The sequence below is a fragment of the Sparus aurata genome, chromosome 11 (genome assembly GCF_900880675.1).
Source record: "Sparus aurata chromosome 11, fSpaAur1.1, whole genome shotgun sequence".
Lineage (NCBI taxonomy): Eukaryota > Metazoa > Chordata > Actinopteri > Spariformes > Sparidae > Sparus > Sparus aurata.
The window spans coordinates 5,637,952-5,664,511 of NC_044197.1; the positions used below are offsets into that span (position 1 = coordinate 5,637,952).

Here is a 26,560-nt window from a genome sequence, read left to right on the forward strand (position 1 = left end):
CTGTTGCCAGTGCTGTCTTCAGTGTTTTCTTTCAAAGATCGTTGCTGACTCCAAGGTCTGTGGGGATCATCATTCCTGGAGAGTTTTCACTCGCAAACTTTGGCTAATGTGTGGTCTTCTCTTTGTTGATTAGGAACCACAAGTATGTTGTGTTCTCCATGTGTTTGTTTCCATCAGCACATGCATTCATTCTACTGCATGTGAGTGCATGTGAGTATCTAAAAAAAACGGTGACTCCTTTTTTCTCTCTTTCTTTCATTCAGTGCTTTTCTAACTGTTGCATTTTCACATCGTTGCACATGCATGTCTTCTCACTGTGTAACCTTGTATGCCTTGCTAACTGTACATAGTAGGAGTTTCACTGAAAGAGGAAAATCTTGTCGGAGTTTCTTTAAAGCAGCCCTTTGATTATCATAGATCCGCCCAGTGGTTATCCAGTTACCGGCCTCTTTTCCGCTATTGGCTGCAAGGAGCTAATTATGCAAGGTAGTGAATCCCTGTGGGGGAGGTGGGGCCAAAACTGAAAGAACTCCTTTGGCAGGCAGAATAGAGCTTTTATTGAGGATATTTCTAAGCTGACCATCAGGGACCAAATCGCTGGATTGTTCAAAAAAAAAGAACAACATCTCAGCTGAATCACGCTTGCTCCCCCTCTTTCATTCCTTCCCTCGTTTCATTTCAGTGAGACGGAGTGTAGCTCATGCAGTACCCAGCAGCAAGCAGAATGCAAGGAATCTACAGTATTCCCCTGTCTCACACAAGAAGCCCAGTTCACGACTAAAGGACAAGTGAGGAGAGAAGGAGGCAGAGCCAGAGAGCAGTCAGGGGAGGATTCAGACCGCTGTGGTTGAGAGGAGGAACGTACGCTCTTGTCCTGTTCTGCTCTGCTCTTGTTGCCTCAGGTGTGCGTGCTCCTCCCTCCCCTGCGCGGTGCCTGCTGTCAGCTCCATCCCTGGGTGGCTGAGGCCATGGTGTTGGTGCTGCGAGCCCTGCTGCCCTGCTTCTGCACCCTGCTCTCCCTGGACCTGCTGACTGGGGTGGAACCCGCTGTGCCCTTGGAGGACTTCTACCCCTTTGGCCAGGACGAGGGGGACACCCAGACCATCGCTCAGGACGACGGAGGCTCCAGACTCGTGGAGATCTCTGTTGCTTTCCCCTTCTTTGGAGACAGGCACACAGGACTCTATGTGAGTACAGAGCAGTGTGTTTTTACTGGTGTGTGTGTGTATGTGTGTGTGTGTGTGTGTGTGTGTGTATGTGTGTGTGTATTTATGTCTTTATATGTCAGAGTGTGTGTGTGCATGCACTTGGCAGTTGGCAATTGAAACTGACATGGTGTGGATTGTATAAGAGCCTGAGGGAGATGAGATTTGGCATGCAGCCAAACACTACATTTCAGTGCCCGTTGAGAGTTTGTATATATTTGTGTGCGCTCACAAGCATTGGTGTGTAACCTCATTTGTAGAATATCGTGTTTTCCCCCCACGGGTGGAATCACAATCCTCCCTGACATTCTGTTCACTTCCCATCTCATACTCTGACGGCTCTTAAGTACCGAGTGAAGCTATTAGCAGAAACAGTGGTAAACCCTGTACTAATAACTCTACAATGAGCTGTGAAAGGAAATGACAGTTTGTGTTTTCACTGTTGCTGCGGAGCATCTGTGAGCACTTCTTTTTCAGAGAGAGAAATATGTACGCCGGCAAGAGAGAGAAAGAGAGGAACAGTGCTCATGGGAGGAAGCAGAATGGTTTGACAAGGATTTTCGCGCACCACAGTGAAACACTCTTTGATCTGCCTTTGTCATGTATTGGGTTCAGCTCCAGCGCATGGAAAGGCAGAACTCCCTTAAATCAACACCACCTGTTGCGGTTATGCATCCGCGTTCACTCTCTTCGAATCCCCTCCTCCTCCTCCTCCTCCTCCTCCTCGCTTGCCCCGAGCTCCGCCTGCTCTCCTCCCTGTTCAATCCATGGGCAGGGGAGGCTGAGGAACCATGGCAACAATGGGCAAGGTCAAAGGTCGTCTTTCTAATCTAAGCATCTGCGCCAACAGGGTGAGGTCAGTCTCTCGATAGAGACATTTTTAAAACTCTTTTGCTTGTACGTACAGAGCACAGACAGTGACACAGTATTTTTAAGTGCAGTGTGTGAGGGTTGCGTCTGGAGCTTCTGTGTATCACAGTTTCTGTCCCACAGTGAATTCCAGTGCATCACTTCTCCTGTAATAACACTGGCACACAATAGTCCAATTAGACAAGATAAGACAAGTTGTTCGTTGCTTAGCTTGTTGAATTTCGACTGAATTGTCATCTAATGGAGATAAACATCAGAGCCCCTCGCTTTCTGAAATGTGCTGTGTTAGTTGTGATGTGATATCCCGGAGCTCACTCGGCATCTCATCGGGCTGTAATTCTGTAGTCACGCAAGGCATAACGCATTGTGACAGGCACTTGAAATTACAGTCACGCTCATTTTGAATGCCTCACCTGAATCCATTAAACATCTGCTGTAAAGCGCACACACAGTGATCTCTGCCACCGGAGAGCTGCTTTGAACACTTAGCATTTCAGTGAGCGCTAAGAGCCTAGATTTGTATGAATATTTTCATGCAGGAGTTTGTTCCACGCCTCTGGGCGACTGCCACATGGAAGCTGTAGAACCAAACTGATTTTTGATGGTTTGCGGGTACTGTCTAACTTTATTAGCATAACGGATTCCTTGTAGCAGTACACACACCTCTAAACCCTCACGGCAAATCCTGTAAAATGCTCAACCATGAGCCTTTGTCCCTTCCTTATGAAAAACATCTTATTTTTAGCTGTTGTCACTGAAGGATTAAAAGACTGCCTCAGTCACATGACGCTTGGATACAGAAGTCTCTAATGTCCCCTCAAATCCCTTTAAACATTATGTATCGCCCCTGACTTGGTCCTGCTCCAGTCCCACTTATGCCTCATGGTAACCAGACTGTCCCTCTGTTATGGTTTGTGTCTGGGAGTTTTCACACGTTGCTGGGATCTCTCCTCCTCCTCCAGGTTCCCCCCCTTCCTCCCTCCTCCTCCTCCTCCCACGCCTCAGATAACATGGCAGGGGTCTTCCCCCTGGAACTGTCCAGCTGCTTTATCTGAGAAATGACCAATCACTTTAACAGAACACAGATGTATCTGCAAAGCGTCTTAGGGGCTTCCAAACAATGCGGTTCACGGATTAACTACTCTTACGGATGGCCAGTGTAAAGAACATGAAGGAGGATGTCCAAGGTCAGAGAGGAAGGAACGCAAGCCTAAAAGCAGATGTGAGAATAGATGCTCGTGATCAAAGACATTTAATGTAGATAGATAAACTCATAGACGGTGGAAAGAGTTTTCGTGCTTCCTGTTTATGTTTGTTTATATGGTTGTCTGTAATTTGAAATAAACTTTATTTAAACAAAATTCAAATACATTTTAAAAGATCCTGCCAAGAACCTGCTATAGTGTAACTGCACTCTTTATAGATTGCACATCTGCTAGTGCTCATCTGCTCCTCTGAAGAGCTTCAACGCTCGGAGGTCTTGCAATTTCATTCACACACTTTCACTCACCACTTTGTATGGCTCAAAGATGTGTGCATATAGTTTTATTCTTTGTACTCTGCTGGAGTGCTTTTTCATACATGTGTGGGATGAGAGATGTTAGAGGCAGTTCATCCACCGCGGACAAGATATATCTGCACATACTTTAAAATGTCTGAAAAGCCTTAAAGTTTTTTTTTACACTTTAGGGAACATGCACTCATTTTTTTTTTACATAGAGTTAGATGAGGAGATTGATACCTCTCTAATGTCCTTCCAATTATATGTGAAGCCAAAGCCAGGAGATGGTTAGCTGAGCTGAGGATAAACACTGGGAGCTTGTTTATGTAAAAACAACAAGTTGCGGTTTTACGGGAGGTTTATGTACCAGACTATTTCTTGGCCGGGCACAGTGACTTCCTGGAGTCTCCGCTGGCTGCCTGTTAAGCTCACAGTGACGACAGGACTCCAGGAAGTCACCGTACCCAGCCAAGAAATAGTTTGGTACATCTTCTCATCTAACTCTCGATGAGAGGGGAAGGAGGTGTTTTTCCAAAATATGGAACTATTGAATTAAGACATTAGGCCTAAATTTGAGTCAGGCAGAAATGTTCACATACGAGGTTATGATTTTAAGTTTTATTTACACTATGTTTAGTCACGTGCGCTGTCTTTCTTCCTGTCTCTCTGCCTAAAACACTGTTGATTAAATTTACAGATTTCTCCGGATTTGAGAAATTTTTATAGAGAGAATTTTAATGCAGAGATGTAACATGTTATATCTTTAAAAGTTTTTCAAATCCTCTGTTATTCTGGAATATGTGATTGTCTGAATAAAATGTTTGAATACATTTTCCTACATTAGACAGACCACTTTCACAGGGCACTCACATCTTTTTGCACCACACCTCTACATCTCTCGCACCATGGAAGTTGTATCAGAGTCCCTCCTCACAGCTCCAGACAGGATTTATTGCCTCAATCTAGACTTTTTGGAGATAAAGGTGAGGCGGGGGCTCAGGAGACAGCCCAAGTGCACAGACTGTCAGACTGTAGTCACTTCCTTCGGCCTCGTCAAATAATTGGACAAGCTTGTAACTGTGAAACCTCCGTTTTTGACACGGAAAACGAATGTTTTCCTGAGTTGATCCACGGGCACCTTTTTCATACAGGGGTTTGCTTTGGCTTGACTTAAGCCAGATGAAAGTTTATTTTAGTCCATAAATTGCTTGGCTCTAAAGAAAACCACCCAAGCAAAATCCTGGATGTATCCGGCGAAGAATTCCCAAAAAATAACAGGGGAGTTGTAGAGTGGAGTGGCACCATTGAGAGTGAGAGAAAGAAATATGGGGAGAGAGATGCTTCGTACAAGGTTGACTGATCGCACCTCTCTCCCCTGTGATTCTGACCTTGGTCATGTTACAGCATAACACAAGGCAGCTCTGAACTCATTCACTCTCTCACATAAGTCTGATGCATAACCACCCTTCACTGGATCTCTGTACTAGTTACAGCCTTGTCGAAATCCACGAGAAGAAGGAAAGTATGTGATATAGAGCAAAAGAAAGGTCCCAAGTTCAGTTTAAATTCCTCTAAGGTCATTGCCATGTCAAAGCGGTCCCTTAAAGAATCTTAACAAGTAAGAAATACACTTGTTTAAACAGTTCCAGATGCTACAAGAGATTGGATTAGGCGATTAAATATATTACAGTATTGGACTATAAACTCAGTTTAGTGTTCAGCATGATTTCCTACACTAATTTTGCTGTAAGATGGGTGACTTCCAGACCGCTGCCACCACAGGTCTCTCATTAGTGGGAATGTGGGTGTGGGAGGTTTTTTAATTCATGTACATCCCTCCATTCAGCCAGCTCTGTGCCCTTTCTCTTGTTTTTCTCCTGGTATCAGATGGCGCTCTGGCTGACCTCTGGGCCCTGCCCCTGCAGTCGGTCGTCTTTTTCCCCACATCAGCCACGTTCTCACCACATCACGCTGATGCAGAGGGGAAGACTGTGGTCGGGCAATTAACTTAGCCCCTGTGCCGTGCCAAACAAAACTTCCTCTGCTGTTTTTACAGCAAAGTCCTTCAAATTATGGTTTTCATACATGCAGCGAGCAAAGCCGAGCCATCTGACGTTGCTTTGTCACTGTCACATGCCAGTCGGCTGGAGTGCAGAGAGGCAAAGTTCGTGCCAGCGATTAGAGGAAACAGGATAGGTGCCACGGTGGGAAGAATCTCCTCTTGTTTATAATATGCAGAATAATGTATGAATGAATGAAGGTCATTCATGGGGATTCAACCCTTCAGCCTGCAGAACTTTCCTCTCCACTCAGGTTTAGTTTCTAGGGATGTTCAAAATGCTGTGCAGTCGCTTGTCGCCCACCATCAAATGTCTGTGATTTATGGACTCTATGCTTCTCATCATTGAAATGATCATTTACCAAACTGGTAACTGCTTTTATGATATCAATTACTCAACTTCTGCTGGCATTTTACTTCTTTTTCTTCCAAACTCTCTCCCCTAAATGAGTTCCACCTCATCCTGAAACATCCGTCACTTATTTCCTGTGCACCTGATATAAATAATCTTTTCCCACAGCTCACAGTACCTCTTTTATCTGGCGCCATGGCAGGAAACCCTCTGGCAGAACATGAACATTTGTCATATTTACTGTCATGGTTCTGTGGCCTTCTGCTTGCAATTCTATCTTTTGCCATTTTGAAATCCACTTTTTAAATTGCATGAATGTACGTCACAACATGACTGTTGGTCGAATCATCTGCCTCCTAAGGTGGTTGCCAGTTTGATGTAGCTAATGCGCTATCTAATGTTAATGTTGCTAATGCTAGCCAGCTGACATTAGGGCAGTGCAGTACGCTGGGCTGTAGAAATCACCTGTTTTTATGTTGTTTTTTTTCCCCACAAACTGGCAACTACCAAGACTCTTGATGCTGAAAAAAACAGATACCACGCGATTTCAACAGCATCATGCTACTGGCTAAGAAACCTTGTTAGAAGATGGAACTGTCAGAATTCCCAGAGATAAACAAAACACTTATTTTATTATGATGTTTTTATGGAAAAGTTTTATTCTGCACATTTCTACAGCCTCCCTTTTTAAATGATTTGTCTACATGAACAATTGTATCAGTATGAGTCTAATCCACATGTTTTTAAAAAACAGTTGCTCAAATTACTTACTTACTGTGTAATGTGAAAGGATAGTGACGAAGCCACAGAGAGTCACCTCACGTTGCTCTTCCTCTCACCTTTAGAGTATTTTAGTGCCTTTAAGCTCATTGATTGGATTTTAAAGATTGAAACATCGCTTTTATGGTTCAGTCTCACCAGTGTAATCGACTTTGTTTGGCCAAAAAGCTCTGCCTACTATTACACATCACCTACCCAGCACCAGTGAACATGAATGCATCAATCAGTCGTCTGTACAATGTCAGAAATGGCAAAAATAAAAAAATAAACCAAATCGCAATTGTCTTCAAACTGCAGATTTGTGCAACCAGCAGTTCAAATCCAGAGATATTAAATTTGCAATGATATAAAACAGAGAAAACCAGTGAATATCCACCTTTCAGAGTGAAAGTGATGGTTGGTTTTAGTGTCTGTTGAGTGAAAAATCAGTTAATCAATTACAAGCACTTCAGCAATATACCAATCAATGAACTTTTGATGTTGATATTTCCATAGGTTGATATTCCACCATGGCTGTAGTGCTGACTGTGCATTTCTCACAGCGGAAATACTGTATGTGGACGAGAGCAGGATGGGTTCATGTATTTGGTTACTTTGCCGTCAGCAGACATCCGTGGATTTACAGGCCGTGAATGTCCTTCCTGGTGTGATGACTTGGCAGGTGCGTGAGCAGCAGAAACCCGGTTTCCTCAGCTGCTGTCATTTCACGGAATAAAAGTAGCGTCTGCTCGCTACATGAGAAGCGCAAACATCCGTTATGGAAGCGTCCGCTGCCACATGCTGCTGTTTGCCCCACAAGGCCAGACTACCTATGTTTGTCCAACTTCCCCTCTTCTCCTTAGCACTTCCTCTCTAACTCTGCCTCGTCCTACAGACAAGCCACAGTGACTCTGACATGTTGGACAAAATAGATCAACGTAGGATCGATCTTATTCGGATAACTCCAACTTTCTCCTCCTCAGGTCAACAACAATGGCCTGGTATCTTTCCTGAGGGAGGTGTCTCAGTTCACACCTGTGGCTTTTCCAATCGCCGGGGACAGGAGGGTTGTGGCACCGTTCTGGGCTGATGTGGACAACCGTCGAGCAGGGAAAGTTTTCTACAGAGAGAGCCGAGAGCCCTCCATCCTGAACAGGGCCTCAGGTGATGTCAGGACGTACTTTTCAGAGTTCCCCAACTTCAACGCAACATGGGTCCTCATCTCTACGTGGCTTCAAGTTACTTTCTTTGGAGGCAACTCACGCACACCGGTACAAACTCACACTTAGTTCTACAGCTCTGGTTCCCTATGTTAGTTTTAAGGATTGTTTAGGTCTGGATAAGTGATTCCTAAACAAGGGTATTCTCCTTGTACCCCAATGATGTAGAATTGCCTGAAAGAGAAGAATTGTTTTGTTTTTATAACCTTAGAATGGACCTTTTTTTATCTACAGATGCCTCTGAATACCGCACTAGACCTTTAACATCCACTTTAAAATCAAGTCAAATTGGAACATGACAGGCGATGATGATGTAGAGCTAATATAATAGGGAGAAACTACTGGGAATCACTTGGCTAGGATAATCCTATAGGCTGAGGAAATAGCCTTGTTGTTCCATGGTTAGAACTGGGATACAATATGTGATTAGAAAGCAAAGCTATTGGGTTTTATTCTAATCGTGATTTATTGTGCTATCTGCCTCAACAAAAGGCCCACAGTAGTTTATAATGTCTGTAGTAGGACTGAGATCTGTACCATTAATATGAGGAGTCTGTGAGATGCATGCACTGTTACCAAATTTCGTGGAAATCAGGAAATGGTTTTACCGAGCCTGTTCTTCTCTGTGCAGGTAAATACTTTCCAAGTGGTGCTTATTACAGACGGAGAGCTTTCCTTCACTATATTCCAGTACAATAACATCACTTGGACCACAGGCATGCATGCCAGCAGTGGAGGAAACCTGGCTGGGCTAGGAGGGATTGCAGCACAGGTAAGATCACATTGTTATTTACTTCTAGTGATGGTCAAAATTTGGAACAAACAGTATGATTTGCTTCCTGTGACACTATTTGTCAGGTGTCTTAACTGTAATTCATCCATCTTTCGTGATGTCTGCCTCCCTGTTACTCTCTTCCCAGGCAGGTTTTAATGCCGGTGACGGCAAGCGCTATTTCAACATACCTGGCTCTCGTACGGCTGATGTGGTGAACGTTGAGGGAACGACCAACGTGGGCTACCCAGGCAGATGGGTGTTCCGTATAGATGATGCAAATGTGGAAGTGGGTGGCTGCAATGACTCCGGTAAGACCTGCTTCTAAGAGATTGGTTCTCTACTCCTGACTGTCTTGGTTTTTTGCCTCTTAAGATTCAGATTACTTTGCCCTCTCTCTATAGCATCAGTGTGCCCACACCTGCGACCATGTCTGAATGGAGGCCAGTGCATCGATGACTGTATTACAGGCAACCCTTCCTTCACCTGCTCCTGCTTGGCAGGTTTCACCGGCAGGCGATGCCAGATCAGTAAGTTATGGCCGACACCACTTCCTTCTCTGTTGTGCTTGACACACACTGCACTCTGTGCATGAATACCTGTCTGCCTGACATGAGCCAGGAAAAATAATGTCCACTTGTAAAAAAATACTAAGTTTCACCTGACCTGCCAAGGGGACACTCAGATATTTCCTTAATACCTGTATCAGCTTCATCTGTTCTCCTCAGACATTACCTGACTAACTGACCTTGGCCAGATGTTTTCTTCTAATTAAAAGTTACACTACCTCCTTTGTATGTCTCCTTGTCTCTGTAGATGTCGATGAGTGTGCCTCACATCCTTGCCAGAACGGAGGGACTTGTGAAGACCAGATTAATAGTTTCATCTGTCACTGTCCACCTGGATACACTGGTAGTCAGTGTGAAACAGGTACAAAGGAAGCTTTGCCTCAAAGCTGGTATATACTGTGGTTACAATTACATTTCTTACATCTTATTTTAGTAAAGCTTTATATTAAGGTCCTTGTCATTAACATTAATATATAAGTAATAAGGCTGTTATCAGAACCAATAACCAATGTTTGCTTATGATAACTAACATTAGACTGGAGACCGACAGGCCACAGACTAAAGAAAATTGCCACCTGAGTTCACCCAAGATGTCACCATGATGTAAATATTAAAATATGAAATATGCACAGCATAAACATGAGAAAGGTCAAACAACTGTGTTTTATTGATTAATTAATTCGTGTTACAGGTACGGCTGAAAATTACAGATATTAACATGTTTGCCGATTTCACATTTTTCCTGTTGTTAGCACAATGACCCATTCTTAAGCAGCCTATAAACTGTTGACAAGATTTTTACAAGTGCTTTTAAATGTTTTATAATCTTACGTAGTAACATGTACAATAACGGCCACATACATATAATTTTACACATTACCAAGAAATCACCCCAACGTAAGTTGATCTAAATAAAGATTTTTTTTTTAACATTTTTGTACATCATAAAAATCCAAACTTCTTCCCCCAACCTCAGCACACTGAAACAGGCTGAAGACCAGGAAAAACTCTGATTAATTTAAGTATTTCTGTGCCTCATTAAGGAGTTTCCACAATCATACAAAAAAAAGTATGTCAGAATATCTGTCCAGCCTCTCTGGAGCTTCTGTGCCTATTCCCACAGTCCAGCCTGTGGATATGTATCAAACCTCTTCTAATACCTTTCACAGCCAGCAGCACATACTTGCAGAGTGAGGGGAGTAGTGTGGCGGATATATTAATCAGCTGAGTAAATATTCCATGAGCGTGTCTCTCTGTCCCTTATGTGTATGTGCGTGTGTTACAGACATTGACGAGTGCAAAGACAGGCCGTGCCTCAACAACGCATCGTGTGTACAAGGCGCTGGCAGTTTCACCTGTGTGTGTGAACCGGGCTACACTGGTGTCCTGTGTGAGACAGGTGAGCTGGGTTTTTCACACTCTGGGGTAAAGTAGGCATCTCCCTCCAGAGGAAATATTTTCTGCTGCTTTCTACATCAAACTCAGTCATTTTGGCAGATGTTTTTGTCCAGAGAGTTTCCAAGTCTATCTAGACAAATGGATCCAAGTTGAGGTTGTGGCTGAATTGCGATTTTTTTTTTTTTTTTTTTTTTTTTGGGTCACACAATGTAGCAATGAACCACAATAAGGAAGATTACTGAAGTCAGGTAATTTCCAAAAATACCTTCACTAATCTCGCTTCTCTTGTGATTGATCGTTGATGAAACTTGAACCCACTGGGGAATTAAATGATCAGACCCTGCACAGTTCATGAATCTTTGTATCTACATGAGAGGGGATTACTCATAATACCAGACACCTGGTCAATGAAACTCTACGCTGTCAGAAGGGAAGTTTAGTGCTCTTAATCCGACTAAATGTCCTAGACAGCAACAACCTCTTGCGTGTCCATGTGAAGACTAAAAAATCTTTGTGAGAATCTGAGTCAACAGCAGATTAGCTTCTCTTTTTTTTTTTTTTATCCCTCCAGACATAAACGAATGCGAGTCGCAGCCCTGTCTGAATGGAGGAGAGTGTGTCGATCAGGTTGCCAACTTCACCTGCATTTGTCCTGCTGCCTTCACTGGAATGCTCTGCGAGACAGGTGATTTGGATTTAACTTAAATTCTGCCAGAAAAGCATGTTTGGCTTCCTGTATTGTTGCATGTTTCCAACTGTGGCAAGCACAAAGGGAATCCTATCATACTTCTTTGAGAGCAATAAGAGTGTTTATGGCTTTGAACTTTAAGTGAGCTGGTTCTGTCGATTCTCCAGTGTTCCATCATTAAACCAAATTCTGTAAAGAATTTCAGATATATTGCTACTGCAAACCTTTTCACTATGTTTTATTTGCTTTTACCCAAATTGTGCCTTTGTAGATTTGTAGATTTGTGATCTTACTAATAAGATCACAAATCTTGACAGCTGTAAAGAAAAAAAATCATAAAATACGACCCATAAAACATAAAAAAGAAAGTTGAAATTTGCTGATTCCTTTTAAAATATATTTTTGAATATATTCAAACGAGTTGGGACTTTGTTGCCTCTGTCCCAACTCATGTGTTGCCCCTGTAGAGTACTCCAAAAACACCTGTTTGGAACTTTCCAAAGGTAAACAGGTTCATTGGTAACAGGTGATAGTATCATGATTGGGTATATGAAGAGCATCCTGGAAAGACTCAGTCGCTCACAAGAAACGATGCCATGATTTTATAAAAGTATTAGGACATGGGCTCGGGAACACTTTATAAAAGTCGTCATTAAACATCCAGTTTGTGCAAATGATCGCATTCATTTTTTATTTACGTTTTACACAGTGACAAAAATTCTCATCCTAACTTTCAAAATGTAGGACCCTAGCTAAATACTATGGAGTAACATGTTATTATGTTATAAGTGTAAAATATGAAACATTCCCACATTAAAATGTCTGAAACGATTAGACCTATGTCATATATTTTGTTGAGTTATGCACTTACATTATCCCAAATGTCTCAAACAATATTCAAACCCAATTTTATGTCAAAAATCTGTGACAAGCTGATATTGGCAAACAGTGATATCAGTAATAATCGGTCAGAAAGTTATTCCTGTCTCACTTATATCTAGTAAGTCGTATCCAGCCATGCACATGGTTTTAGATCTATTTGCTCAGGTTTGGAGACAGCTGTCTCTGAGAGGTGGATTGAAAAAAAAAATCTGAATAGCTTAATAACACCGGAGGTAAGTCAGGAAATATGTTGTGTTGGTATTTGAATGAACCAAACCCTTTTGAAGCATGTTCCTGTCTTCCGCTCTCAGAACTGGTGGTGCTTCAGGTCAATTCAACTGAGGCGGAAAACCAAACAGGTAAAAGCAAGTCCAGCTACAGCTCAAGCTCTGCCAAATATCTTCACCTCCTGTTTGTTTCTCACACCCCACACTGCCATGCTTTGACACATACAGCCTCGTGTGAAGAGGAAGACTGCAAGAAGAACCAGATTTGTGAATACACCAGCTCGGGAGTCTCCAACTGCACATGTGCTCCAGGCTTCTACGGCGACAAGTGTGAAGGTATTTCACACTCCGCCCCGGCTGACGCTCACTGCAGGCAGCTGGGCAGGTAGAGAGCAGACTGGGGTATTTAAAGAGGAGCTGTGCTATCCCACAGGAATTTGGAGCTCTGCCCTGGAAGAGGCTGCTGTGATGATGGATTATTGTAATTATCAAAACTGACACGGCCTCGCCCAGTTTACTACGGGAACCAGTCGCTTGATGTTGTGAATAATTGTTTTATAGCGCATTTTATTAGTTTACCAACAAGAGGAAGTGCTTTGTCTAGACTTGAAAAGGCATCTTTATGAGTCAAAGCTGCTCTTTGGTATTCAGGTCATTTCTTCAGACAGAGCTGTTGAAATATGCATGCTTCCACACCGCTACTTGCTGCTCTGGAAGTTGGCCACTGTACCACACTGTAGTTTGAAGCACAGCTGCTGCTTGCATAACCAATTTGAACACAAAATATGTAAAACGCAATCATCCTCCGCTAATGCTTCATGCCTTCCTTTCATAAGTGCTTAATAAGTCATCTCATATGATGTTTAATGTCTGTATCATATTATATTTGTTTAGGAAATAATTATTGAGCCACTTGAAGCTTATTCAGGCTCCCATGGGAAGTCACCCTCCGATAGCAACCCTCTGATTAGTTTTTTCCCACCAAAAGCTCTTTAATAGTATTTGAGCTATTGCAAATGCATGCTACCTCTCACCCTTGAGCTGAAATAACTATCAGTGCTTATATAGGCTCTCTTAAATCTCCCAAATACTTTCCTGCCTGGCTCACTTGGAAGGCACAGTGGAAAAAGGAGCATGATCCTCCGAGGAGGAGAAAGTAGCGGGACTCAGAAGTGCCTAATCAGGCTCTCAGATCAAAGGGCCCGGGCCGCACAGGTGGCCAATGAAAGTGTCTCTTGCAGATTAACTATCCATTAATTGCCCTCAGGGCCATACGTTCTGGTCACAAAATATGCTTCATATCATCAGAAAAATAATACCCTCCACTGAGCTCCCGGGACTTCAAAGGGGAGCCACTTAGCTGTGATACGGCCACGTCCTTTGATCCACTGCTGCAATTAGGAAGGAGAGGAAAATAAAAACATTCTAACAATTTGTACGGAGCGGATGTGCAGCGTGCTGACTGGTAATCCTCTAGTCCTGTGAACTTTGTTGGAAGAGATTAGAGAAAGAGAAATGACGGCGAATCAATACATAGTTTACAGTATAGCAGATGAAAGACGCTCAACATATGGTACACATGTTGACCATTTGTATCTTCTGCCTATGTTTACACTTAGACTTAAAACTTAACATAATGTAACTACTTGCTTTCAAGTAGCTCAGGCAAACTTTCCAGCTTTGAGCCTCTCTCTCATACACGCACACACACACACACATACACACACACACACACACTCTCTCTCTTCCTGTGTCTGCAGAGGAATGCCTTTGCCAGAATGGGGGTGTCTGTGTGGACAGCAATGGGACTTGTGAATGCCCTTCAGGCTACACAGGACTCTACTGTCAGTTTGGTGGGTATGACAATCCTATCAGGTGTCTCACAAGAGCTTTGATAAATGTGAAGACATTTTTGATCACTGTAAGATCACAAAACCAGCAGCCATTTTTTTCAAAATATGTGACACTATCTTTCACAATCCCTTTCTCTCAGAAGTAACTCAAACGCCGTGCAGCAACAGCAGGCCGTGCCCTGACGGTGGTCCCTGTTTGGAGTACGGAGGAGCCTACCTGTGTACATGTCAGACTAGTGTAGCCGAGCTCGATCATAAAGACTTCTATCCCTATGGTAAGAGCCTCAGGCACCAACCCAACAACAGACCACTTTGCAGCTATGTGTCATTGCATGAGCAGCTGGTTTCTATAGCGACAAACACATTTTGCAACACACTGGTCTTGACAAGTGTCACTTTCTATTTCAAAAGGAACAGTCACATTTGCAGTTTACTTTTACAACGTGCAGAGACATTTCAAAGTGATTTATGCTGCTGTTAAATCCTCTGGGGAGATTTTGTATTTGACACAATCATAAAATGACAAATAATATGTGCTTTGTAAAGGTTGGACCAAGCCCACATGCTTAAATTAGATTAAAGAGGTGTAACGTTTCCCAGTTCAATGGAACGCGGTCAAGTATCGTGTGTGTTTTTCAGTACAGCCCCAATCGGTCTGCGACTCCTCTCCGTGTCTGAATGGGGGCTACTGCTACGAGCGGGATGGAGGCTACACCTGTGAATGCAAATACGGATACTGGGGGAATCACTGTGAAAAAGGTAGCACCACTGATGAAAACAGAACACCTTTTCCGTGAACTGTCTTTTTAAAAACATCCCTCAGTCTTGTGCTGTGTTGCTCGGGCTCAAATCCAGCTTCAGATGCACCAGGAAACATGCCATTACTTGTAATGCTGCTTGAAATATTACAATGCTGAAAGGCTCATGATAATTTGTACTTATGACTGAGTTACGAGCTAGTTTCCTGAATTATGGCTTGAATTGCAATGTACTGGAACGGATTTATTTTGTGTGATTAAAAGCTAGAGTTGTCTGTACTTCAAGGATTCCCTTCTCCCTGTCTCTTTCCAGTTAGGCTCAATACCTGTGCTTCTGGGCCCTGCCGCAACGGAGGCTCGTGTAAGGAAGAGGCAGGGAGCTACAGATGTGTGTGTCCATATAGATTCACTGGAAAACACTGTGAAGTGGGTGAGTGCTGCCCTCAAGTAACAGTCAAAATCTTTTGGTACTCGATGCACACATTTTTTATTGAACATTTTTGTGAAAGCATTAAAAGTGAGTGATCTAATCGGTACACAACCCCAGTTCTTTGGATGCTCTGTTATAAATATTTAGATGAGTCATATTTTTGTATAACTAAATGAGCAGAAAACAGAGATTCTACTTGTGCGATCAAAAGTAGACAAGCAGAGCCTGTCGTCAGTGTTTGGTTGTCTGTCAGGATAATACATTTTACAGATCTGAGAGTGGTCTCATCTAAATTTGATTTGCTATTTTAACAAGGTTACAGCAACATTATGTTTTGATCCAAGGAACATCTTCAAAATTAGACTATTTTTACTCAAAACAATACTAAAAAGTCGACACATGGTTTTGTTACAAGTTGCCTGGATTACCACATCTCTCTTTTCACCAGTCTTACTCAAAAAACTTAAATAATAAACTTAAAATAAAATGGAACTAGATGGCACTCTGTGTTGCTCAAAGCGCCCATGAAAATACATCTGAAAAACTCAACACCAAAACACTCTTGATTCATAAACAGCAGTAAGGGTAAAGAGGAAAAAATATATACTTTTGATTTTGGGGTGAACTGTCACTTTAAGGAAAACTACTGTTAATTCAGAATTCTGCAGGAATTTGACTCCTAAGAAAGATTAGATTGCAAACCCCGCTGATTGCAACACTCACTCACTCAATACCTTAATCCTTTAGAATTGATTTTTAAGTTCTTTAACTTGTTCATTACCTAACCTAGCAACTTCCTACATCAACAACTGCCTTAAATTCATGTTCCAACAGATTCCACCGCCTGTCTTCTAGAAGTAGCATTCTGTTGTTATGCCCACAAACTGTAGAGTACCCTTTCTTTAGATCTGAGAACAGCAGCTGTTTTCTTTAAAAATAAATTAAATGTTAAAGTAAATGTATAAAATATATTTTTAATATGAGTTTTATCTTTGATATTTATATTATTTATGTCATTTTCCCTTCATGGTGTAATTGGTATTGTTTTTAATGTTTTAGTCCAGCAATTTGGGCCACATAGAAGAGAGTACACAAATAAGATGATTATTGTTATTATTGCCAGTGATAATTCTCATTGTATATGTTTTCTTGTAGGTAAGCCAGACCCCTGTTCCTCCAGCCCCTGTCTGAATGGGGGGACGTGTTTTCATTACATAGGAAAATACAAATGTGAATGCACTGAGACCTTCAGCGGCAGGCACTGTGAGATAAACAGGAGTTCATTGCAAACCTCCAAAGGTAAGCAGACGCGTGTCACCACACAATAATCTGGCTCGAATGCTGAACTTTGTAAGATGTTGACTTGAATAGATTAACAGGCAGGGGATATCCTGAGCTGTGAAGTGTAGAGATACCGACTTAACATCTGAAGATAATCTTAGCAGTGTTGCTGCACTGGAGGCCCCGCTTTTACAGATATAGAACAGCTATATAAGCTAAATAAAGTAAGGCCTGATTAGAGCCGATGATTCATGTCTACACACTCTAACAGCATGCTGGAGGTAATTTTAGGAGGACAAAAACAGAGAGCCTGGATGTTGCCATTAGTCTGTCCTGAATGAGCTCCTTTAAGCCCCTGTGTTTGTGAGCTTGTGTTACTATGCAGCCATTCTGATTATTTCAATCTTTGCATTCAGAGCTGGGCTGTGGGCCGCCCCCGCAAGTGAAGCACGCTGAGGTCCAGTTCTCCTCAACAACACCGGGCTCCATGGCTGTGTATATATGCAACTCAGGCTTCATATCTGTTCCCAGAGCTACTCAGAGCATCTGTGGTATTCAGGGGGACTGGAGCCAGCCACCCGTTTGTGAGGGTCTGTACATACACCAACAGAAAGAAACTGCCTCTTCATGATCCCTGAAAATTCCTAAAAATGTATTTTCCAGTATTAACAGCAGTTTTTTCCCTTAAACGTGTTGGTTTATACTGATGTCTTTATTTCTCATCATTACAGAGATCAATGAATGCCTGTCACATCCTTGTCTTAATGGCGGTACATGTCGGAACCAGGTCGGATCCTACATGTGTGAGTGTGATGAAGGCTTCAGCGGAAAGCGCTGCCAGACAGGTGAAGCATAATCAGATTCTTCTTTCATTTAATCCAAACATTTGGGCACAGTCATGTAATTCCTGTGTGTACGTTTTTCACCATTAAGACATAAATGAATGCCTGTCGGAACCCTGCAAGCACGGGGGGACATGTGAGGACCAGCCTGGCTCCTACTTGTGTCATTGTCCACAAGGTTTCACAGGCCAGAACTGTGAACTAGGTACAGTATTCATTTAACATGTTACATTACTTCTAAAATGTATGCAGGACAAAATTCAAAATCTACTATAACTATATGTGTGCAGATCAGGACAGCTGTGAGTCCAACCCCTGTCTGAATGGAGGCACGTGTCGGGGTTACAGACGGAATTATTTGTGTGTGTGCAAAGAGGGATTCTTTGGGGACCAGTGCCAGATGTGTAAGTGACTTTAAGTTTGTTTGATTGATGGTAAAAGCTTATTCGGACAACTTGCACTCAGTTGTGACATGAGCCATGTAGTACAAACTGCTTGTCTTTGTCACCCCCAAGTGGAGAACCCGTGTGTACTGCAACCTTGTGGAAACCGTGGCCTCTGCAGGAGTGACAGGAAAGGCAACTACAACTGTGCTTGTAAAGCAGGACACACAGGCAAAGACTGTGAGAAAGGTAAGCTAGCTCAGTCAGCTTTGTGTTGTGTCACCTCTGTAGCTCATCCTCTGTACTTCAAAGACAACTTTGTAATTATTTAATGTATGGATTAGACATGTAAGGTTGCCACTGTTCCCAGACCTGTTGCCTCCCTCTGGTCTCCATGTGGTGCGTGTGGAGGAGAACGAGGTGGAGCTACGCTGGGATGAGCCGGAGGCCTCACAGAGTCTGATCAGTGGCTTCATCGTCACTTACGGTCCACTGGGCCGGAGCAATCGCAAATCAGACCTCCTGGACAGGTTGAAGTCCACCCACGTCATGCGAGGCCTGGTGCCCGGTGTGCTCTACAACATCTCCACCTTCTCCACCAAACGAAACACAAACAGCAACGACATCAGCCAGCCTGCCACCGCCTTAATACGCACCAGTGAGTACTAATGTTCTGTCTCCTGAAGAGTGTTTCTCTCTTTGCACTCATATTTTCATGTCTAATTATGTGTGCTTTTCTTCCAGGACCTCGGCGGGTGGAGCAGCTGCAGGTGGTTAATGTGTCGTCCTCTCAGGTGTGGCTGAGCTGGCTGGTTCAGGCAGCTCGTCATGCAGCAGCCAGCAGGGTGCACGTGTCTCTGTTGCCTTCAGCTGGGAGTGAGGCTCGCACTGCTGTGCTCAACATGAGCACCACTGAACATACCTTCAGGTCAGGTTCTTCACTTTGCCACAACGTAACACTGATGACCCAGAGTTTTAATCTGTTGTGCAGACCTGCAGCTTCCTGTCACTAAATGGCGCTGTTGAGGTGGTGCGTATTGAGTAGCTTTGGGTGTTATACCTTTCCACCACTAGAGGGCACTATTTTAACACTGTTTCGAGGACAGTGGTTAGGTATCGTGATTGGTTTTGCTGTAGTGCAATTTTTTTTGTGTGCCTCTTCTGTTCCCCAGTTCATTACTCCCTGGTCAGATGTACACAGTGGATGTGGTGACTCAAAGTGGACTCAGACCAGATGAGTTTCCCTCCACCAGCCACTCAGCTGGTCCGCTGGCATTCTGGACAAGTAGGTTACATGTCATCTTTCAGCAGTCAACTATGTATTACTAGGAGTCATTAGGATGATAATAACATAACTGCTGGCCACCTCATGAGATGCTAGTGTGTTCCTCTCTCATTTAAATTTCACCACTGAAACTATTAGATGTAAAGAATGAACTTTGTTATTGCATTTCATTCATTGTGGAAATGCAGTTAGGATTTTTTGCGTGGTTGTTATTTTATTAGCATAACTTGGGCCTTAAGTCAACTAAAACATTCACTTTATCTTTACTTAATGGGGCTCGCTGGTAGCTCACTTGTTAGAGCGATTAACATGTATAACAGCAGCGTACTTACCACGGTGGCCCTGGTTGAATTCCAGCCTCCTTTGCCGTACGTCATCCCTTCTCTCTTCTGTGCCTTTTCCTCTCTCTTTTCAGATGCCACTACTTAAGTAAAGAAAATAACAAAAAAGTAATATTTATACAGTTTCCACTATATGCCTTTTCTTTCTAAATAATAGCACATTTAAATGTAGTCTTAATCACATGAAAGCTTCTAAGCATTCGTCGATACATTTACTGTAGTGATGAGCATGTAACTCTATCCATTAATAAAGTGTCCAGTGAATCAGTCAATCAGTGCAAATACAGTTTAAAAACAGCTATTTTGGTCAGCAAGAAATATATTAATTATGTTGTCTTACAATCTGACCATCTACATGTGTTTTCCCTCAGGACCTCTTCCCCCACAGAACCTCTCTCTGTCACATGTGACCACTAACTCTGCACTGATCACCTGGAGCCGCCACCCGAGAAGCATCCCAGATGGCTTTGTGGTCAACGTGACCCGAGGGTTGAATACAAGGAGTCGCTTCCTGCCAAATGGGAAATTAGGATCATATACCCTGCGTGAACTGACGCCAGGACAGCACTACTATGTGGCTCTCACATCCATCAAAAACGCAGGGCAGGAGCAGATACACAGCACGCCACAGAACTTAGCCTTCACCACCTGTGAGTGAAGAACATTTCAGTGTCCCACTTACACTGCTTTTTTATCATGGAAGGTTACTGTAGGAATTTTTGTCTCTCTTGTCTCGATAGTGTTGATGCCCTGACCAGCTATTCAGCTTAAAGTGACAAAGAATATTGTTTGACTCGCACTATTTGCTTCATCTGGTCAATTTGATCCACTGAATCTATTAGATTCCAGAATTTTTGATTCCAAATAACTGAAGTTTAAAACAAGTTGCTTTTCTTTGACCCAGTGCCAATGGGCACGAGACCAGGCAGAAGAGACAGGCCCATCGTGACTGGACGCACACCTCCCCCATCTCAGCCTCAGGTCCTGGGGGGCACAGCGGAAACAGAGAACTCAGAGGAATTACCCAGGTACACATTGAGCGATGATAATTATTTAAAAAGTAATAAATGTTTCCATCTGATAATTCATCTGTCAGTGCTAAACAATTGGCATTGTTTCCTATTTTGAAGATACACTGAACTCATTGACAGAAGAGGAAGGATAACAGCCAAGTTCACTCATTTGCCTCGAAAAGCCATTCGACATCGTTCTAGTGAGTATAACTAATCGGTGACCATGTGTACAACTTAAACACTTATTGACATTTAAACATTTAATGTGTTTATACAGTATTTGACACGAAAGATTCTGGTATCATGTTAATATTTGACACTGCCAGATTCATTCAGCAGGACATGTTACGCCAGCTTAAAAAAATGGTTCTGATTTGCTCAGGATGTCCAAACAACCAAAGATGGATCTTATTTGCTTATCTGGATGCACATGGAATGATTTAGGCCATGGTCCTGTAACCATATGGTTCTGACTATGGCCTGTCTGGATGAAATATGGCAGCTCCTCTCATGTAAACTGGATTCTCTGCTGTCACACAAACAGACCCATGTTATCTGACACATGTTGATGGCTTTATCTAGCAGTTTTTGATCAAGTGAGACAAGTTAACTTTTATTAAAATGTATAAAATTGTTATATGATGACTGTATTCATTATTTGTAAAATATATTTTAAATTTTTGTTAACTTAACGCATCCCAGTGCAGAGGTGTATAGCCTTAGCCTAACAAGTTACAGATGTTATCTTGTGCCTTAGAGAATAAGCTCTTAATGATGTTACACTCAAGATGTCATAATAGGACTTTAACCATTTTGTCAAATCAGTAATGTCGTGTTTCAATGTTCCAGCTGAGGAATGTACACAAACTAGGTTAGAGTGTCTGACATGTCTGTGTTACAAGAGTCACCCTGCAGTCTTTTTACACTGATTCATGACAGGAAATGTTTTGCCCTGCAGAGCCTGAGCCACCAATTAGATTAGAGAAGATGGAAGAAACAACGAACAAAATCAGCCTTGCACTAGAGATTCAAGAAGACGGCTCAAGAGCAAAGCCTGGTAGGTGTTTAGCCGTTCGCTCCTTCAGGTGGCACATCTGCTCTTGTAATTGATCCTTGCTGATACGTGAGATTAACGTCCCTTTGAATAGAGACTACTAATTAGTCTTTAGACGTGAACGTTATCATTGTAAGTATGTGTCTAGCCTATAATTAAAATATCAATGAGGATGCTAACTTGAAAGACAAAGATGTAAGATTCAGGAAAACAGAGTGGTAAAAAAGAAGGTGACGTGGTGTAAGAGCTTGAGGCTATCAACACATGGTATCAGCTGTAGAAAATGTGGAGTAGTGGGCCTGAAACCTGAGACCCGCACTCATTCTGCACAGTGGATGGTGATGGCAGCTGTTGTCTTTTAGAGTTGCCACAAGACTGCCGCAGTCTGCCCTGCCAGAACGGAGGGACATGTGTGAACGGAGGTGACGCCTTTATCTGCGACTGCGCAGCGAGGTTCAAGGGCAGACAGTGTGAACTATGTAAGTTTATGTGGTTCCTCTCCACACACACACACACAAACACACACACAGGGTGGGTTCGGTGAAAATGGGCTGTGTTTTTGCCAGAGCATCAAATGAGCTGAATGAATCTGTTGGAATTCCAGGATATCAAATTACGATTTTAATCAAGCGGTTTCTTTAGCCATCTTGTCCCATACAATATTAGGTTTAGAGGCAGGGAACGTGCATGTAAATGTTTTCTTTCAAACAAAGCAAAGCCTAACAAAAGTTAACACGTTTAAGAGTCTGAAGCTATGCTAGCAGCTCTGTGAGGCCGCCCAGTGGTGCTTTGAGCCACATGCTAATGTCAGCATGACAACATGCTTTCAATGGCAGTGTTAACATGCTGATATACAGTATGCAAGTATAATGTTTTCCATGTTCACATCTTAGTTTAGCATGTTAGCATACTAACATTAGCTAATTAGCACAGACACAAAGTACAGCTGAGGCTGAATGGACTGTCATAAGTTCTGCAGCATTTGGTCAAACATTTTGATCTGTTGAAAAGTCCGGGTATCACTCATGATTAATTCCACCCTGAGGAGGATATGAATATCTGGACCATACTTTCATGGCAATCCATCCAACAGATGTTGAGATATTTCAGTCTGGATCAAAGTGGTGGACCGACCATCCCCAGAGTCCCTCTGCTAGCATGGCTAAAACTTCTTTCCAAACTGTAACTCAGCTGGAGGAGTCCGTCCTTAGTATTTTATCAGTGACCCAACCCTAAGAATGACATTGAAATGTGTGGCAGCACAGTGGTTCAATGATTACCACTGCCTCAGCAACAAGATTTCTGTGAGGATGTTCTCCCCGTGTCTAAAAAATGTCCAGAAAAAGAAACTCAAGCCACAGGTCCACTGTCAGCCTGAACATGATAGAGGATGTGAAAAAAAGTGGGTTGCTATTTTAAAAAAAGAAGCCAAAACTTTCATTTGATCTTAAAGGTATTAAATTAAGAGGTAGCATTCTTTCAAAAAAGTATTAGCCTGCTTCTGATGCAAGACATCCACTCACCAGCTGGTTGAATGTCATGAGTGTCAGTGCAGGATTGACAGTCCTGTCTATGTGCTTCCAAGGCTTCCTCTTAGTGTAACTGTAGCATCTCATGGTGTGATCTTCTAGTAGATTCCATGTTAGATTTGCATTTCATCACGTAAAGTGACATCGTGCACTGAGCTATGTTAAGACCTCTGATGCTTTTAAGCAGGAAACATGCTCCGCTGACAGTTGACCCCTCTGACATGTGAATGGCTTGGTTATCTTTGAGACTTAGGGGCATGACTGTGCAACATGAATACAGTGTCAGTGAAGGCACAAAGCACTGTATTATTTTCACTGCATCACTTACCTTCCTTTTCCCTGGGAGCCAGTGTGACATGTATAACTCAGAGTTGCTGTTAAAAGTTTCGAGGCAGCAGTTTGTTACTTGTGGGCAGTATCCTTCAGATTAGACTCTGTCTTTGATATTTGTCCTGTCCGTATCAAAGGCAAATCTGGAATTACTCTGTGCCTGTAACAGGTTCCTTCAGTTTTATAACCGATATTACTAACATTGGGTAATGATAAAAACTAAAATTTCATATAATTATAAAAATCCCTCCTCAGTCCAACTATGCAAAGATGACTTGAACCTCCCCATGTACACTCTCATTACTTTTTAAGATACACTGCTCAGTTATGACTCAAGCAGCTGGTATGTATCAAATGTATCTCTGACTGACTATAAATGGGAAACCTCTATCTGCTCGGTCTTTTGGTCATTACTACGACTACTTCTACTTTATATGGACGTCAGCCAGTAGGAATGCATTATCTACAGTGTGTCTTATTGAAGTTAATGATCATGGAAACATGTGTGTACTTTTATCAAAGTAGTTAATTATACGCTACTAATATTAAAGCATAGATACATTCTTACTTGGCAGCATGAATAAAATGTAATTGATATGAATAGCAAAAAGCTGCTTGATGTTTTCTTTAGTTCGAAAGTCAACAGGACATCCAGAACCTCACTGAATCAAAAGTCACCAACAATTATTCTGCTCTACCACAGTCTTTACTGCAGGACTATTAGTGATATATCTGTAGCAACAAGCAGTTTCCATTGAGGAATTTAGATATTTTAATACAGTTGTAAACATCAAAACTCTTAATTAAAAAAAGAAAACTTTGAAATGTTCTTTTATTTTGTAGCTGCATCTATTAATTGCAACCAAATGTTGTTTCTTTGTAGTGAAACATAATCGCATCACATCTATAAGATTTTTGGTATTTGGAGTGTCATAGATCTTGATACATTTAGCTTCTGAAAACAGTTTAATACATACTTTGACTGTTGACTTTCACAAGAAACATTATCTTTATTAGCTTGAAGCTTTTTTATGTGACTGGTGAAACTGTTAAAATTCATTGCAGATAATTAAAAATGTATCATAGATGTTATGTTACTCTATCATTTATTTATTTTTTTAACATAGCTGATTTATTGTATTTTTCACTGGCTGTAATATTATATTTAGAGGTTTTATTTCATCGGTAGATATTTGTACATTTGTATGTACATTCAAGACATTGAGAGAAACAGTGAAAAACACAGTAAAACAATATCCGTTTGCATTCGCTTAATTCACTAATAACGAGACTTTGATGAAGTTGTGTATGAGGAGACACTGGTCACACCCTCGTCGCCCCTCATGAGTCCTTTTCTTCACCTAAACATCCAGTTTCAGATTGTTTAAACATTCCTTTCCTAAAACCATCCATCAGCCAGAGACCAGGGCCCAGCTCCATCCCACATGACTCTGAAACCGTCCAGCAGACTTTCTTTCTTTCGCTCACAATTCATACCTCATGTTGTGTGACCGCTGTTTGCAGTGTGCCAGCGAGTGCCGCACCCCTGCACCCGTCTGTACTCTGAGACCAAGAGTGTGCCTGTCTGGGAGGGCGGAGTGTGCCACTACCTGTAAGTTATTATCAGGCACAGACAGATCTCCTGTTCTGGCCTCGCTTGCTTACATTAGTCATTACATATGAGAAGTTTAAATTGCAAAGCTGAAGAAATGCAGAGATTATTTGTAACTAAAGGATTAATTCTGTGAGTTGTGTTCTTTGCAGGTACAAAAGGACATATAAAGTACAGCAGGATGTTTGTTATCGAGAGATTTGTGAACCGGTGCTTCCCAAGAAAAGTCAGAGTAAGTTGAAGAAGCTGTCTGAACAGTGTTGAAATTGTTTTTTTTTAGCAAATACACCAGTGCAATTCCTCTCTCATACGCATATTAACTTTCTTTACAGTCAGAAGAACAAACAGACAACAATAAAGGTTTCTTTTCTTTAACACAATCAACGTAATAATTTGTTTTGTGGTGAAAGTCACAAGATGTTGAACCGTTATCTAAAAATCTAAAGAGTCTTTTCTTCCTTTTTTCCAGAGCACTTGGATACTGGTGAAAGGACTGTCATCACTGTCATGTGAAAAACCTAACTTCAATTTTGGTGTTTATAATCTACTTGAAGTAACTGATTATGGTCATGTTTGTGCTGAAAAACCCTGTCAGAACCCACTGTAACATTTTAGAAACGTCGTTCATCTGAAAACAAGGTTGTATTTGTTCATTCCTGAGAGCTGTGTTTGGAGCTCCACGCTTCGCCAAAGGACTTTGATCAATCAAATGAAAATGGCCCTAATCGTTTATCATTTGTGACGTTTAACGACTGATTTTTCATACAAAACGTATGCAAATATTAATGGTAAGCAGTCCACTGTGCTGCATCGGAGACCTTATATACCTCATTTCCATGTCCATGCTGACACATTAGGCAATGTTTTTTTTTTTTATTATTTGTGATTCAGCTGCAGGTTTGTCCCTCAGGGAAATAACTGTAGAGTCCCAATCTTTTCCTTGTACCTGCCCCGAGATAAAGATGATGGGAAATTTCTCCTCACCGCAAAAATTCATCTCTTCTTCTGACAATGGTGCACAGTATTTTCTGTGTATAAATATCTTTGTCCGTGTCTTAGCAGGCATCACTGCTCGCTATGCTGTAAATAGTGTTTATAGGCCATTTTGTAGGTGAATATTTTAATAATAAAAATGTTAAAATGTTTTTGGTGTGTCTTTCTGTATCAATTCGCTTTCGTTTCCATGCATAGGAACTTGCAAAGTGTTTCTGTTAAAGTAATCTCATCACCCAGACATGGTCAACAAGTTTAATTATAGATAACCCAGCATCCTTGGTATATTTGTTCTCTGTCACCACTAGATAAACTATATTCAGTCACTCATTTGGTTGTCAGTTATTAAATCAG

The 26,560-nt window shown here is 42.0% G+C and overlaps 1 protein-coding gene across 4 annotated transcripts; it reads left to right on the forward strand.

Annotated features, from left to right (window-relative positions):
• Positions 1–193: 193 nt before the first annotated feature.
• On the forward strand, positions 194–26,358 carry sned1 (sushi, nidogen and EGF-like domains 1). Of its 4 annotated transcripts, none has more exons than XM_030433112.1 (32): positions 194–210; positions 683–1,187; positions 7,730–8,017; positions 8,598–8,738; positions 8,887–9,049; positions 9,143–9,268; positions 9,555–9,668; positions 10,593–10,706; positions 11,277–11,390; positions 12,587–12,634; positions 12,731–12,838; positions 14,263–14,355; positions 14,496–14,630; positions 14,995–15,114; positions 15,427–15,543; positions 16,699–16,842; positions 17,241–17,414; positions 17,556–17,669; positions 17,758–17,871; positions 17,957–18,070; positions 18,182–18,298; positions 18,420–18,707; positions 18,794–18,977; positions 19,222–19,334; positions 20,047–20,325; positions 20,580–20,703; positions 20,806–20,888; positions 21,647–21,745; positions 22,105–22,221; positions 25,126–25,213; positions 25,366–25,445; positions 25,683–26,358. In XM_030433112.1, the coding sequence occupies exons 2-32, from the start codon at positions 969–971 to the stop codon at positions 25,724–25,726; spliced, it is 4,176 nt and encodes a 1,391-aa protein (XP_030288972.1). In that variant the 5' UTR covers positions 194–210; positions 683–968; the 3' UTR covers positions 25,727–26,358. The 4 variants fall into 4 exon arrangements, with proteins under 4 accessions (XP_030288972.1, XP_030288973.1, XP_030288976.1 ...); XM_030433113.1 differs by having other exon boundaries at positions 14,499–14,630; XM_030433114.1 differs by lacking the exon at positions 194–210 and adding an exon at positions 25,546–25,573.
• Positions 26,359–26,560: the final 202 nt, after the last annotated feature.